Below are 15,120 nucleotides of genomic sequence, written 5' to 3' on the forward strand. Positions count from 1 at the left end.
CGCCAATGTTGGCAACTTCCCTGGGGCCTGGGGCTGTCCCAGAGCAGTGGGGCTGGCAGAAGTCAGGCCTGCCAAACTTCGGGGAATTCGGGGTGAGGGGACAGGGAAGGAAGTTTGGGCCCCCGAAAGGCGGCGGTTTGGGGTTCCCCAGGGGAACACTGCTCTTCTGGCGCCGGGCTCGCACCGGAGAAATCAGGCCAGTTGCGGGAGGGAGGGAAGGGCGCCTGCCCTGTACCGCCCGCGCCCGGCTAAAATCGGGCGGGGCTGCCCGGGGAGGCCGGAACGCGCGTGGCCGGGCGGGGTCTGAGCCCTACTCCCTGCGAGACCGCCGGGTCCGGGCGGAGCGCGGCCTGCGAGGCTCGGGGCCAGGCCCGGCCCGGCCCGAGGGAACTCGGTCCCCGGGCTGGGCACTGCGCGCCTGCGGCTGCTGCCCTCTCCGCGGCTGCGGGCGCAGCGGCCCCCGCGCCCCCAGGGGCCGGGCCGGGGCGGGGTCTGGGCCCCGCGGGCGGGCGCGGGAGGGAGGGGGGGACGGCGGCGAAGGCTGCGACGCTCTAACAGGTGGGATCCCGCGGCGTGGTGGAGGCGGGCGCGGGAGGAGGAGGAGGAGGAAGAGCAGCGGCGGCGGGAGCCTGAGCTGGAGCAGGATGAGCCGCGCGAGCTGACAGCCGCCGCCGCCGCCCGCGCCCAGGCTCGGTCTCGCTCCCCGCGCCCGGAGCCGCTCCCCGCCTCCCGCCTCCCCCGGCCGCCCGCGGGGCGGCCCGCCCCCTCTGCACCTCCGGGCCCGGAGCTGCCTCCATCGCTCCCGCATCCCGGCCGGGGGGGAGGAGGAGGCGGAGCAGGAGGCGAGCCGGAGCCGCCGCCGCCAACGCCGCCGCTGCCGCCGCCCGAGCAGGACAGAGCGCGCCGCAGCCCCGCGCGTCCGGCCGCCGCCCGTGCCCATCAAGCAGCCGCGCCGGAGCCACACCGCGGGACAGCCCGGGCCGCGGCGCGCCCCGGCCCGGCCCAGCCCAGCCCAGTCCCGGCACCGGGCGGCCCGGCGGCCGGCCCGCCCCCGAGGGCGCCGGGCGCGGCGGGAGGATGCCGAAGCCGACGCTGCTGCTGCGCGGGGGCTGGGAGCGCGAGCGCAGCCCCGGGGACTCGGAGCTGGGCCGCCAGTTCCGGGACTGGTGCCTGCGCACCTACGGCGACTCGGCCAAAACCAAGACGGTGACACGCAGCAAATACCAGCGGATCGCCGAGGTCCTGCAGGGCGGCGGCGGGACCGGCGCGGGCAGCGGCCCGGCGGCCGGCGAGAAAGGCAAGTTCCAGTTCTGGGTGCGCTCCAAGGGCTTCCGCCTGGGCAGCGGCCGGGAACCCAAGATGGGCCAAGTGGTGTATGTGCCGGTCAAGACGGGCTCGGTGAGTGCGCGCGCGGCGGCCGCGGGCCGGTCCCGCCGCGGGGCTCGGGGAGGGCGGGGGCGGGGTGTGGGGGTGTGGATGTGTGTCCGAACGTGTGTCCCCGAGGTTGTCCGTGGGTCTGGCCCGCCCGAGGCGCACGCGTCCCTGCTCACCCGCCCGCCCCGGCCCGCCCAGGCAGCGCTCCGGGTTCGGGGCGTCCCTGCCCCCCTCTGCGCCGCTGCCCGGGCCGTGGCCGTGCCGGGCGGGCTGTCCCGGGCAGCTCACCCCAGCATGTTCCGTCCTCCCGTCCCCTCCCCCAGCCAGCAGGCGGCTGCTCCGAAGCCCGAGCCTCCCCCCCTGCCCGCCCCGGGGCTGCCTGTCCCGGGCGCCTCGCGCTCCCGCCCCCGGGCCGGCTGGGCGGTGTGTGTGTGTGTGTGTGTGTGTGTCTGTGTGTGTGTGTGTCTGTGTGTGTGTGTGTCTGTATATGTGTGTGTGTGTGTGTGTGTGTGTGTGTGTGTGTCTGTGTCTGTGTGTGGAGGGTGGTGCCGCGGGAGGGGGGGCAGGGGCAGCCACGGGACGGGGAGTCCACTCGGCTCCCCAGCGCCAGGGGAGGGGGCCCGCCCGGGCACTGTCTCCCCGACCCCACCCGGGGCTGGCCCGGGGAGGGGCGGCCCGAGCCGCAGCCTGGCGCAGGAGCAGCCTCGCGCGGGTGGGTGGGGCGCCCCCTCCGCCCCCCGGGCCCCTAGCTCCCCCCTCCCCGGGACGGGGGCGGCCTGACCTATCCATCCCCTCCCCTCCCCCGTCCCCGGGGCAGGCCCGGTCCGGGCGGGGTGGCGTGGGGGAGGGGGCGGGGAACCGCAGCCGCCAGGAGGGAGGAGGCGGGCGGCCGGGCGGGGGCGTCCCCTCCGGCCCGGGGCGCCCTGGAGAGGGCGTGCGGCGCGGGCCCCGCGGCTCCCCCGCCGGGACCTCATTGTTCTGCAGCGGGTGGGGGCTGGGGGGGGCGGCTGCTCGCGGGGCGCTGCTGAGCTTTGAACTTTCCGTCGCGGAGACCCTCCGTTAGTGCGTTCAGCCCCCGGCCCGGCCCGGCCCGGCCGGCCTCCCTCCCAGCCCCCCTCGCTCCCTCCCCGGCCTCGCCCGGCCCGAGCGAGCGAGCGGGGCCGCCCCGCGCCGGCCTCCCTCCCTCCCTCGCTCCCCCGCTCCCCCCTCCGTGCTCCTCCCCCGTCCGGCCCGCCCGCCCCGCGCTCAGCCCAGTCCCCGGCCGGAGCGGGCTCTTCACACACAATTGATTCGGTCGTTACGAAAAGTGCACTTGTCCCCTCCCCCTCCCCCTCCGGCGGCCGCCCGGGCCCGGGCCCGCGGGGTGAGGGGGCCGCGAGGGAGGGAGGCGGGAGCCAGGGAGCGGATCCGGAGGCGCCTCCCCCCCGCGCCTAGGGGACGGGGCTGCAGGCCGCGGGGAGTGGGGAGCCGTGAGCGCGGAGGGCGGGCGGCCCATCTGCGAGGAGCGCTGATAACCGCGCCGCTGCCGCTGCGGCCGCCAGCAGCCCATCTGCGCCGCTGCCGCCTCCGGCCGGACCCGGAGCATGGGGCCGGGCCAAGGGGTGCGCCGGGGCCGGATTCCCGGAGGTCGAGGCTGAAGCAGTGGCCCACCCCGCTTGAGTCAGGGACACCCACCCCCCCAGTCCCAATCAGTGCTCTCCCCCAAACCCGGGGAGTCTGGGTTATTGTCCCCTCCCCTGATCGAGTCAGGGACCCCTCCCCCAGCCCAAATCAGTGCCCACTTTTTCCATACGGGGTGTAAGGGCCATTGCCTCTCCCCAGCTTAGGTCAGTCTTCCCCACCCTGCCAGTTCCATACCCCCTTGGGTTCTCCCCCATCTTGGGCTAGTGTCCCCAATCTAAGTGTGGGCTTCTTTGAGGTCAGTGACCCCTCCCCTGGGTCAGTGCCCTCGGCCATCCAGGCCAGTTAGCACCTCCTGCCCCAGCCTGGTTATCCCTCTCCAGGGAGCTGAGTCTTGGTTCAACCTTCCACATAGTGGAAGGCAGGATCCCCCACTCCACCCACTGCTGAAGTTGGGAGGCAGGTGACCCTCAGACTTGGCAGCTGGCTCACTGGTTCTCTGTGTGGGTCCATCTCTCTCCTAGGGAGTGGGCATCATGGGGCAGTCCCTCTACCCTCTTAGCAACGCTGCTTGCATGGCAGAACGAGCATGAACGTACACACACACACACACACACACACATCCAGGCCACATGCAGAAATTGGGTGCTAGGCCTGGGTTCCAGCTCCTCCCAGTCCAGCTGGTCTCTTCAGATCTTTCACGAGGCCCGTGCTGACCCGCCTCACCTATCCCTGGCATCAGGGGCCTCACAAGCCTCCACCCTGGCTCCCAGACCAATAATAAGCCTTCCCCAAGGGACCACCTGCCTGGGAGGCAGAGAAAGGGGACCAGGTCTCCCTGCCCAGGCTGCCAGGGGGACGACAAACACAACAGAGCAGACGTGCCGTCCTTCGACAGCCACTTCTCCAGTCCCCATGCCTTCCTGCCTGGCCTGCTGGTCCCCAGAGAGCCCGTTAGATACCTGCCACTCGCCCAGCCCACTGGAGCCAGTCGCCCGAGCTGCCCCGAGTCCTGCCACCCCCATCTCCAGGCACCTTCCTGGGGCTCAGTAATTATTTTTATATTTCCATTTTTCTTTCCACTGATCTAAGAGGAACAAATCCTGCTGGGAATTCTGGGCCGGCCATGGCCTCTTCCTGGGAGGGGCTGAATGGGACCGTCTTTGAAAGGTGCAAAGGACATCCCCTACCTTCACTGGCCTACACACACGCACACGCATGCACACGCACACACATGCACACACGCACACACAAAGTTGCCATGCCTCTGGTGGCAGTTGGGAGACATCCGGTAGTTTGTCCTGGGTGGGTTTTCGTGAAGGTCATCGGGCCGTAAACCTTTGTCCAACGCACTTGTTTAGCACCCACAGGCCTTGTGTCGGGGACGCGGTACTGGGGCCAGTGGGACTCTGCCTGCTCCTGGGCACCCAGCTGGTGGGGGAGGCAGGCCTCGCTAAGGGTATGATAAGAAGCCCTCGGAGCCGCCAGGGGAGGGTGGGCAGCAAAAATGATTGCAGGGAAGAGGGGGTGTGGGCGTTGGGTCATCCAGCCACTGAACCAGGGCCCCTGGCGCGCTGTGCGGCCCCAAGGGTGGCCGTGGTGTGTCATCTCTCTTCCATGATGTTCTCTGGCCGCCCCCTCCCCGGGCCCCCTTGCCTCCTCCCACAGCCATATGCGGCGCTGTGGTCGGGCCCTTCCCTAGTCCCGGCCGCCGCGGGTCGATGATCTGACACCACTTGTCCCGTCCCATCTGGCCCTGAGCTTTTCTGGGTGTGTGTGACAAAGGCTTAATCTGTCCGGACGGGCCCAGGGCGGAGAGGAGGGCGCGGGGAATTACACTCTGCTGGGGCCTCCTGCAGCTGGGGCCCGGGCGGGGGCGGGGCGGGGCGGGGGTCGAGCTGGAGCCTGGGCGGGGGGGAGAGGCAAGTTGGTCTTCAGTTTGCAGGTTGTCACAGGAAATAGAAGTGGAGGCGGAGGGCTGAGGGCTGAGGGCTGAGGGGAGGAGGGCGGAGTCCTCCACCCGCGGCACGGGGTGCTCATGGGGATAAGATCTTTTTATGACAAGAGCCAGCCGGGGCCTCCTGACTGGGCAAAGCCTGGTTAGGATTTATTATTTCTTGTGTTTGGCCTGCTCCGGCCTCTGTGCGCTGCCAGGCAGGGGAAGCAAACCCCTTGGAGGCAAGACCCTCTGATTCCGCTCCAGCGTTGGCCACAAAGTGAACCAACCTCTTTCCTTTTCCTCTGGTCTCTTCGAGTGGGGCTGTCCCTACCCCCCAACCCCCACCCAGGGCCTGCAAGGGCCACAGGTTACGGCTGGGGCGGGGCCCCGGGCCATCTGTCAACTCCCAGGACCTCCTTGCAGATAGATGTTCTCAGCTCAATTCTACCATCTTCCGGATGGGAAGACTGAGGCCTCGAGAGAGGTGCTTTCCGCTAGTGGGGAGCCAGGACTGGAATGCAGATTTCTGTGCTCCACCGTGGGCGTCGTGGGCCCCATCCCAGGCTGTGAATCCCCCCATTAGAGCACCATCCCCCGAGGGGGACGCCAGCTTGCCAAACCCCAGTGTCAACATTAGGCTTTTGCGAGCCGGACCCCAGGTGTTCTGCTGGCCAAATTGACTAATGGTGGTCTTTTCCCAGTTTGCAGACACCGTTCATTTAGTGGAGAGCATTTTCTCAGTCTTCGGTCTTTCTCCCCAGAGCTTTTGTGTAAAACCTTTGGCACCTGCGGCCACCGGTCGGGGCGGGAAACGGCCTCTGACTTAGCACCGTGTAATGTGTGCTGTGACCTTCGCTTGAATTCCTCAATGTTTCCTGCTTCTCTCCAAGTTATCACCACAGTGACCGTTTCTGAGTCACCTACCGTGTGCCTGTCATTGTGCCGAGGGGTTAACATATATCGACTTGTCAGATTCTCGCCATCCCCCAGAGGTCAATGCTGCTATTCACGCTACCCTCCACATGAGTAAACTGAGGCTTAGCGAAGTGTGGGACTAGGCCTCGCTGCTGGCGGGGGCAGGCCCTGGGCTTGGCTACTGCTTGGACACGTCTCCGTTCCGACCCCTTCTGAGGGGTCTTGCGGCCCAATCCCTTAGAAAGCATAGGTCCTTCGTGACAAGCATTCAGTCCATTACACCTTAATCTGAATTAGTTTACAAGAATCCCTTTGCTCAAGATGTCCGTGATCACAGGCTGGTGCTCAAGGCTGGATTGGCTCTGCGCGAGGTGTCAGGGGACTTCACTGGGGCTCATAAGGATGGGTACGGGGCGAGAAGAAGGGAGGGGACCTCTGTTGTCCTGGGTCCTGGGGGACTTTTGAGGAGAAGGTTGACGGTGACATCTGGCAGGGGCCCCATTTGGATTTCTCATGAGTGGCAGAAGTGGACTATTTTGTCAATTAAGCCTCGGTGATTTGGGCGAATGTGGTCTCGGGCACTCGAGGGGCTGTGTTTTGGAGCCTGGCTGATGCTGGCGGATCAGGCTCTGCTTTCCTGGGGCCTCCCCGCCAGGACCGAGGTCACTCTCTGCTGGCCGTGGGGACAGCACACCTCCTTCTTCCTTGGGTAAAACCTGGCATGGCCCCAAAGACTGCCTTCTTGTCCTGGAGTGTCTGAAAGTCCGGAGGACCATCCGGGACCCTAAAAATGCGGCTGGGAAGCCTGGGGGTGAGCAGCTTGTGGCTGTGGCTGCCCGGGGACAAAGGTCCAGAGCCTGACCTAGCCTCAGGCAAGCTTGGACTTCTCCACACCAGCTCTTACCTTGGAGACTGTGGGATTGATCGAGTACCGTGCATAGGCGCGTGTGCTCACGGGCTAGAGCATGTGTGTGCACGAGGCTGTGTGTGTGTGTGTGTGTGTGTGTGTGTGTGTGTGTGTGCAGCAGTGTGACTGTGTGGGCGTGAGTGTGCATGTGCTTGTCCATGTGCAGGCCGGGGATGCTTGTGTGCCTGGGGCAGAGTGTGTGTGCGTGTGCGCGCGCGTGCGTGTGTGTCGGTGGAGGGAGACTCCATGCCTGTGGCTGTGTGTGACTGCGGGCGTCTGTGTTGGCAGATGTGCAAGCACCTGGGGCGTGGGCATTGGCAGACCACGAGTGTGAGTGTGCGCGTGCACACATATTCCAGATCCTCTTGAAGAAACCCCAGCAGTCTGGCAGTGCAGGGCTGACAGGGGTGTCCTTCGTCATCGCAGAGGCAGCCCGAGCCGGCACCCTGGCCCCTTCTGTCCTCGGAGCCTCAGCAGCTGTGGAAGTGAAGTGTCGGGGAGGCAGTGGATGTGAGAAGTGATGCCTTGTCCCTGTCCCTGTCCCCATCCTCCATGACAGTGGCTAAGGCACCTCCTCGTTTTTAGCCTTCCCCCTCCTCCTCCCTGACTCCCTGCCGTACAAGGGCACTCACTGAGCCCAAAGCCAGCACCATGGAGGGGGGCTTCTGGGAGAGAGGGCTCTGAACTTGAAGTGAGAGGGGTCAAGACCGATGGATCCCAACTCAACCACTTCCTTGCCATGTGACCTTGGGCAAGTATCCTGCCTGACCTCTCTGCGTCTTGCTTTCCTCATCTGGAAAATGGGCTTGAAAGCCCCACTACCAGGAGGCTGGGCAAACTGGAAAAGCTCCGCTGTCATTTGAGGGGTTCTGTCTGCTCACTTGTATCAAAGCCAGGCCTGGACCCCTAAACAGGAGAGGGAGTAGAAGAGAGCTGGGTGAGGGCCCGCCATGGTGGGCAGCTTATTAGAACGAGGACTCCTGAGGCCACTTTCTCCCCCTGGCCCACCCTGACACACAGGGGAGGGGAAGGACTTGGGGTTTCAAGACACGGGGCCCTGGGTTCAAATACCAGCTCTGCCCTTTCACCAATTTGACCTTAGTTGGCTCGTCTGTAAAAATGCAGCTGATCATTCTGTCTCCCTCACAGCACTGGTATGAAGATGATGCATTAAGCGATTTAGAGCTTGAAGAACGGGCAAGTCCTAGGAAATGTTAGCTGCTGTGTGATCTCACCGAACCTCAGTTTCCTGATCCGGAGAATGGGGATGACGAGGAAAGCTGTGGTAGATACTGAAAGAAAGCACCCAGCCACGTCCCTACTGGTGGGCAGTAACTGCTGGTTCCTTAGGGTTTGTGTTGGGGTCGTTTCTGTGTCTCCAGGGCCATTAGGGGCTGGTTAGTGTTGTCCTGAATTGCACAGAACATCAGAAGACTCCTGATGAGGGGCTCAGGTGTGGCCTGAGCCTCCAGAGCCAGGGACTTGAAAGCTCAGGGTCTCTCTGCCCTGGTTGCTCCTGCCCTGCTCCAAGCCTCAGTTTCCCTAGTTATTACAGAGGAATGCTCTTTTGGTCCCTCCTCTGAATCCTTTCCTGATGCTGGGTGCCAGGTCCTGGAAGTCCAGGAGGGGTGCTGGAGGGGTGAGGCTGGGGACCCTGCCAAGGCCTGTAGGCATCCAGCAGGTAGAAAGGTAGTAGGATGAGCATCCTGGAGGCCTTCTCCCTTCTCCTTTCTGCCCCCTCATCCCCACCCCTGCTCCGGTCCCTGGCCCGGAACTCAAGTTCTGGGCTCTGGGATCTTTGAACACAGGCTGCTTTAATGACTGGCTTCCGAGGTCAGGGGCCTGAGCCCGTCTCCCGTGTTTTCTAGCCCCTGCCGTGTGCTAGACACTTTATTTCACTTAATATCCCCGAGATTCTGTGAGGTAGATGAGAACTTGGCATCAGGGAGGCCAGGGGACCTACCTGAGTCCCACAGCGAGGAAGTGGCAGGGCTTGGGTTCCGTAGCTGTCTGACCTTCTGTGCTGCAGGGCGTGGGGGCAGGGGTCCACAGGGCCTTAGCTCTCTGCACCTCCCCACCCCAAGCGTATGGGGTCCCCTCATCTGGGGCACGCCACAAGAGCTTCTCAGAGCTCAAGGCGGCCCTTTACCTGCCCAAGACCCAGCCTGGTGGGAGACAGATGTCCCCCCCATCTTTCCCCCTCACCTCAACGGCAGCTCCAGACCCCGACCCAACCTGGGCAGGCTGCAGGGGTGGGGAGACAAAGCAGCTGGGAGGCTGGGCCTGTCCTCTCCCCACAAAGTCATCCACTCCCTCAGCATCCGGTCCTCTAGGCCAGCCCCGGGAAGGGGGGAAACTAAGGCTGAGAACAGAGGGAGCTCGCTCAAGGTCCCAGAGAGCACCAGAGCTGGGTGTGAACAGGCAGGTCACTCGCCCTCATTTACTCTCCCAGCGTTCCCATCCCAGCAGCCCCATCCTGTCCCTGGTGGCCACACCTGGGAGTCCTGTTAACTGTCTCCTCTTAGAGCTCCTTGTCCCCATCCAGCTGTTTGCAAGTACTGTTGGTTTGACCTTGAAAATACATCTCAAATTTCACCTTCTCACCACCTCCACCCCTTCCAGCCACCCCACTGTGCCCACTCTGGCCCCCCTGTAATCCCTTCCAACTCACACACCAGAGAAAACTTTGCAGAAAACAAACCAAATTCTCACCTGCCTCTGCTCAGAACCCTCCAAGACCCCCGTCTCACTTAAGGCAAGAGCAAGCCTTTCCTGAAGCCTCCGCGGCCTGGCGCGGCCTGTCCCAAATGCCTGCTGCCCTCACCTCACTCCGCCCTCCCCCTGCCCACTTGTGGTCTCAGCCACACTGACCTCTTTGCTATTCTAAAAACTACCAAACACAATTCTGCCCCAGGGCCCTTGCCCCAGGGCCCTTGCCCCAGATCTCTACATGGCTGGTTCCTCTCCTCTTTTGGGTCTTTGCTCAAATGTCACCTCCTCAGAGAGCCCCTCCTGGATCACCCAGTCAGGACCATTTTAGGTCCCTTGGACCCTTCTCACCCCCCCTTCTATGTAATTTTTTTCTCTAGCTCTTATTACCCCCTGATGTTATGTATGTTTTTTAGTTTATAACTTTATAATCTGTCTCCCCATAAGTCGGTGAGCTCTGCCAGGGCAGAACAGTCTGTTTTGTCCACTGCTGTGTCCGCAGGACATAGACTAGCTGCTGCCCCGAAGGGACCCCCCAATTTGGGGAGGAGCATATGCCTCAGAGAGGAGTCTGAGAACGGCCCGTCCACTTCTGTGCTCGGACGGCCTCAGGAGCCCCAGGTCCAAACCATTCCTCCTGCCCAGCAGTATCCAGGGAGTCCTCAGGAAGACGACATTTGAGCTGGACCTTGAGGGCCCAACCAAATTTTTCAGTGACAGCAAAACATGGGGAAGCTCATTCCAGGGGGTGGGAATGAGAGCAGGAGCTCGGAGGTGGGACGGGTTTTCACAGGTTAGCACAGGTTATGCATGATGGTAACCGGGGCCACTTCTCCGAGGAGGGATGTTCTGCAGAACATTTCAAATGGGGTGGGGATGGGTAGATCAGGTCAAGAACTGCTGTGGGGTCCTGAGAGGATGAGCTGGTGAAATCCGTTGGCGCCAGATGGAAGAGAAGGATCTGGAAAGCCACTTGGAGGAACTAGTGTGTCCTTATCTCCCCTTGTGTCATCATGAGGAAAGCAAGGAGTCCACAGGAGGGTTTTTACTGGAGGGAGATAAGGTCAGATTTGGGTTCTAGAAGGAACTCTCAGAACACTGGGCAAGAGGAAGACAGTCCATGAAGGAGAAACAGGAGGTAAAGGAATTGCAAGGTGCAGAGAGAGAAGGCCAGCTTGGGAGGAAGAAGGGGAGCTGCTTTCCTCGTAGGACAACGGACTGGGACAGGGTGACCGGGGAGGTGTGGGGGGAGAATGATGTTCGAGGGTCAGGGTTGACTCAGTTTTCTTGGGTGGAAGGAGGGGAGGTTAGGCCACCAGGAATGTTGACAGATGTCCAGATCTGGGGGGCAGGGGCAAGGGCCTGTGGGCAGAGTCTAAGAGCTGTCCTTAAGGCCAGTAGCATGTGGCAGTGGGGGGCTGTGGAGAGCTGGTGACTCCGGGTTCCGGAGTCATTGTGTCCACGGGGCCACCTTCCCCGCCTGGAACCTTCCGTGCCCCGGCTGGGACCCGACTGCAGGCTCCTGGGAGGCCTATGCTTGGGTGGATGACTCATCGTTTTCTCGGCATCCCGGCATCCCCGGGCTGAGGAAATGTTCAAGGAGACATGGGGCCCTTCCTTTGGCAGGCCGGGCCCTGACTGGATGCTGGCGGGTGGAGAAAAGTGCACTCGGGGCCTCGTCTCCGAGCGTCCTGAGGGCGTGTCTCCGGGAGGCCCTGGCTTCCACAGTCCTGTGTGGTCCTCAGCCCCCCTGGGCGGAAGCTGTTATGACCCCATTCTACAGGTTGGCAAACCAAGGCACAGCCTGTGTGGGCACCCAGCTAAGTCAGCACCTCGTGCTGCGGTTTCTTCATCTGAAAAATGGGTCTGGTGATGGTCCCTCTCCAACAGGCTTGTTGGGAAAACCAAGGGACAGAATCACGTGAAATGCTTAAACAGTGGGATGGTCATGTTTGTTGGGGTGTGGAGAGCGGTCTGCCCAGGCGGAGGGGCTCTCTACTGGGTAGAACAAAACCAGGGAAGAAGGAGAGGAGCACGGCCGACAGTAGACCTGCATTTGGACCCCAGTGCTGCCACCAGCTTCCGGTTCTGGGTGAATGGCGTGTCTGCTCGAATCCCTCGACCCCTTGTGTATAAGTGGTGATAACCCACACCCTATGGGTAGCTGGGAAGATGCCCGAAAACCAAGCCTGACAGGCAGGCCACAGAGTAGGGGCCTTAGAGGCCCCCCTCTCCGCAGTGCAAAGATCCCCAAACCAGAGAGCCATCAACCTCTCAAGGGCAGCGAAGAAGCACTTTGTGGGGCGACAGGAAAGCCTGGGGGGGGGTGTTCGGCTCAGAGAGCTCCTTCTGGGAAGCCCCATGGGGGATGAAGCCTGTCTGGGAGATCCGGAGTTGGGACAGGAGCACCTGGGGACAAAGGGTTTTGTGTTGACTGTGAGCCCCTGCAAGTCAGAGGAGGAGTGGGGAATGTGGAGGCAGCAGCTGAGTCCAGGCTCTGCCATTCATTGCTGGGTCGTCTTGGGCAACTCACTTCCCCTCTCTGAGCCTCAGTTGTTTCATCTGTAAAATGGGGGTGATGGCAGCTGTGGCTTCACAGACATCTCGCTTCTACACTACGCTGTACGGTATGGCGGCAGCCGTGGCAGGGTGTGGGCATCGCGAAGCCCTCCGTGAAAGGGGGCTATAATGACGATTCTGGTTGTGACTGAACCGATAACCCTCGAGTCTGTGATGAGGCTGCGCGGAGCGTGCCGCTGAGCCCGGCTTCGGAGCACAGACTGGCCCCAGGTTTGAACGGAGCGCTGCGACTCACCAGCTGGAGGACCTTGAAACAAGTTGCTTCCCCTCTTGGATCCTCAGTTTCCTCCTCTGTAAAATGGGCCCGGTGGTATTACCCATCTCACAGGGCTGCTGCTGGGAAGGTGAAGAGAGGCTCCACGTCAGGTGCTCAGCACAGGAAACAGGAGCTTTTGTCTCTTGCACCCGCAGTGCGGCCCGTGGCAGTTCGATCTGGGAGGGGGGGCCTGGGAGGGGCCGGGGGGCGCCTGCCGGAGCAGAGGTACCGGAGGGCCAGCGGCCCCCGAGCTAGAAGGGAGTGCAGCAGGAGTGTGTGCAGGGAAACCGGAAGGGAAGACTTCCGGCAGCGGGGGTGGTCTGCTGGCTTGCCCCCTGAGGATTGGCAGACCCCCAGCCCCAGAGCTGGATGAGAGAAGGCCCTGATAGAAGCCAGGGGCAGAGGGAAGGCACCGCCAACTGAAGCAGGTGGGATGTAGAGGCCAGAAGTCCCGCTGGTCCAGCCAGAAGTTGGCTCTCGGGGAAGGAGGGGGGCAGTGGGCTTCCCAGGGTCCAGGCTGCCCATTTTGGGGCTAAGAGTGGGCATGCTCCCTGGGCCAGAGAGCCCTGCGTTTAAATCCTGCCTTATCATCCAGCTGTGCGACCTCGGACGCAGCTCCACCTCCTCTCGGAGCCTCTGTTTCCACATCTGTAAAATGGGGATGGTAATACCCACACCCTTTGAGGGTTGTGGGGGTCATTTGAAATACATAGAGTAGGCAGCAAGTGCCCGCTACTGAGCAAAAACAATGACAGTCATGACACAGCTAGTACTTGTGGGGTGCCTACGGAGAGCCAGGCACTGTTAGCACTTTACGCACGGGACTCCCTGTGATTGTCCCAACATGACTACCTTTGCAGTCCTCATCTTGCTGATGAGGATGTCGGGGCTCAGAGAGGTTGGGTACCGTGCCCGAGGCCACACAGCTGCTAAGAGGCAGAGCAGGGACATGAGTCCGTACAGTGGAGAAGTGTCGTGTCCTCAGCTCCCTGTATCACCTGTCCTGACAGCAAGTGTCAGATCCCGGGGTCCCCTGTCGTATTACACAGGCTTGGATAGTGCCTCTCCCAGACTGGAGAGGCAGGCACGCGTCTCTCTGGCAGAGTGTGTGGACCCTGGGACACACTAAGGTGCAAATGGGATCTACTGGTAGGGTTGACCCTCGGGGTCACCGAGGAAGTCTTTGGTTCAGGGGGGACCAGGCGGTGACCTGGGGCCTCACAGCCAGCTGGGCAGCCATGGGGAGCCCTGTCCCCGTCAGCACCAGCGTCACAGCCAGCCGCCAGCAGCCCCTCGCGGGGGGCCGGTGCCTCATCCGGGTGGCGCTGAGGGGCGTCAAGGCAAGGAGGGGTACCCTGGGGATTGGGGAGGAGCTAGGGAGGGCTCTTGGGAGATGGAGAGATGGGAGATGAGGGGCTGGGAGCTCCCGGGAAGGGGAAAGGGTGCTGTGGACAAAGGAGCACAAGAGAAGCATGTTTTTCAAGGCAGTGCGAGCACAGGACTCAGAGCAACAACAACACAGCAGCCAGCAAGGGGGTGAAATGCCCAGCCCACCCCGTCCCCCTCCACCTGGAGGGGGTCCCGGCCTTAGGTGGCCCGTCCGATACAATTGGCTGTGAGCTGGGCTGCCTGGGTTTGAATCCTGAATCCCCTGTGTCCTCACTGACGTGGACAAGTTACTCAATGTCTCCGGGTCTGAGTTTCTACATCTAAACCGGGGTAATATTCGGGCCTGCTTCTCGGGACGGTCGCCTCACGCCCAGCAGAGGCCCGTGGCCGAGCGCTCAGTGAGCAGTGACGCTCGCTGCAGCCGCCGCTTTGCGGGGGTCAGCGCTGCACCTGCGTGGCCGTGTGTACCGTGCGTGTGGTTTCAACGCCCAGCTGCCCATGCGGGTTCTGAGGCTCAGTTTTCACAGTTGAGGCAAGAGGCCGAGGGGGGAGGTCAGCCCGATGGCCCCGGATCTCCAGACAGGCCTGCTATGGGGGGGTGGTTCTGACATCGACTGGCCGTCAGGAGCTGGCCGCTGCCTCGTCCAGTCTGGGGACTGGGGTCTGGGGGGACTCGATCCGCCGCTCCTGTGCTGGGGACACCAAGTGGCGGTGGGGACAGGAGGGACGAGGGTAGCTGTGGAGAGAGCCCTTGTCCAGACTCCGAAGATGGGGATTCGGAGCCCTCCTCAGCCACTTCTCAGCCCTGCCGTTCCTGAAGAAGTGCCCGGCTCCTCGCCTCGGTTTCCTTATCAGGATGTGGTTCGGACTGTGGTGAGGCGCCAGGGCAGCCCTGCGGGCGCCACAGAGCCCTGGGCTTGTTCACGCGGGACCCCACATACGGGTCCCTGCCCCCAGTGGGTCTGCAGTGGAGCGAATGGTCTTCTGAATGCAGAAGACCCCAGTTCCGGAGGCATCGCTGTCGAGCTGAGACTAACCCAGGCCTGGGTGCCAGTCCTAGCTCTGCCGCTTAGTAGCCCAGGGACCTTGGGGAAATTAATTAGCCTCGCTCGGCCTCGGTTTCCTCCTCTGTAAAACGGGCGTCGCAGTGGAACCTGCTGTGTGGAGTGTGGGGTGCAACTTCAGAGGCTGAGCCTGGGGCCTGGCGCACGCTAGAGCGCTGTGATCCGCGGCAGCTGCAATTATTTTAAGGAACTCGGACTAACCTGAGAAGGCCCGGCGAGCAGCACAGGGCGGCAGGCAATGCATTCATTCACGGACTCATTCAGCAAACGGATCGGCACCTGCTTTGCACCAGGCCCTGTTCATTCATTCCAGCAAGAGTCACTAAGCACCTGCTATGTGCTGGGAGGGGTGAGCAGGACAGACTTG

General features: G+C 62.8%; 1 protein-coding gene across 1 annotated transcript in view; it reads left to right on the top strand.

Moving 5' to 3' along the window:
- The first annotated feature begins 1,077 nt into the window (after positions 1–1,077).
- Positions 1,078–15,120, top strand: part of NOL4L (nucleolar protein 4 like) — a 124,182-nt gene continuing 110,139 nt past the window's right edge. The window contains exon 1 of the mRNA XM_044385761.3: positions 1,078–1,398. Within this exon, the coding sequence (XP_044241696.1) occupies positions 1,078–1,398 (321 nt within the window). The remainder of the gene's footprint in view (positions 1,399–15,120) is intronic.

Source organism: Ursus arctos, unplaced genomic scaffold (genome assembly GCF_023065955.2).
Source record: "Ursus arctos isolate Adak ecotype North America unplaced genomic scaffold, UrsArc2.0 scaffold_16, whole genome shotgun sequence".
In the NCBI taxonomy this organism is placed as follows: domain Eukaryota; kingdom Metazoa; phylum Chordata; class Mammalia; order Carnivora; family Ursidae; genus Ursus; species Ursus arctos.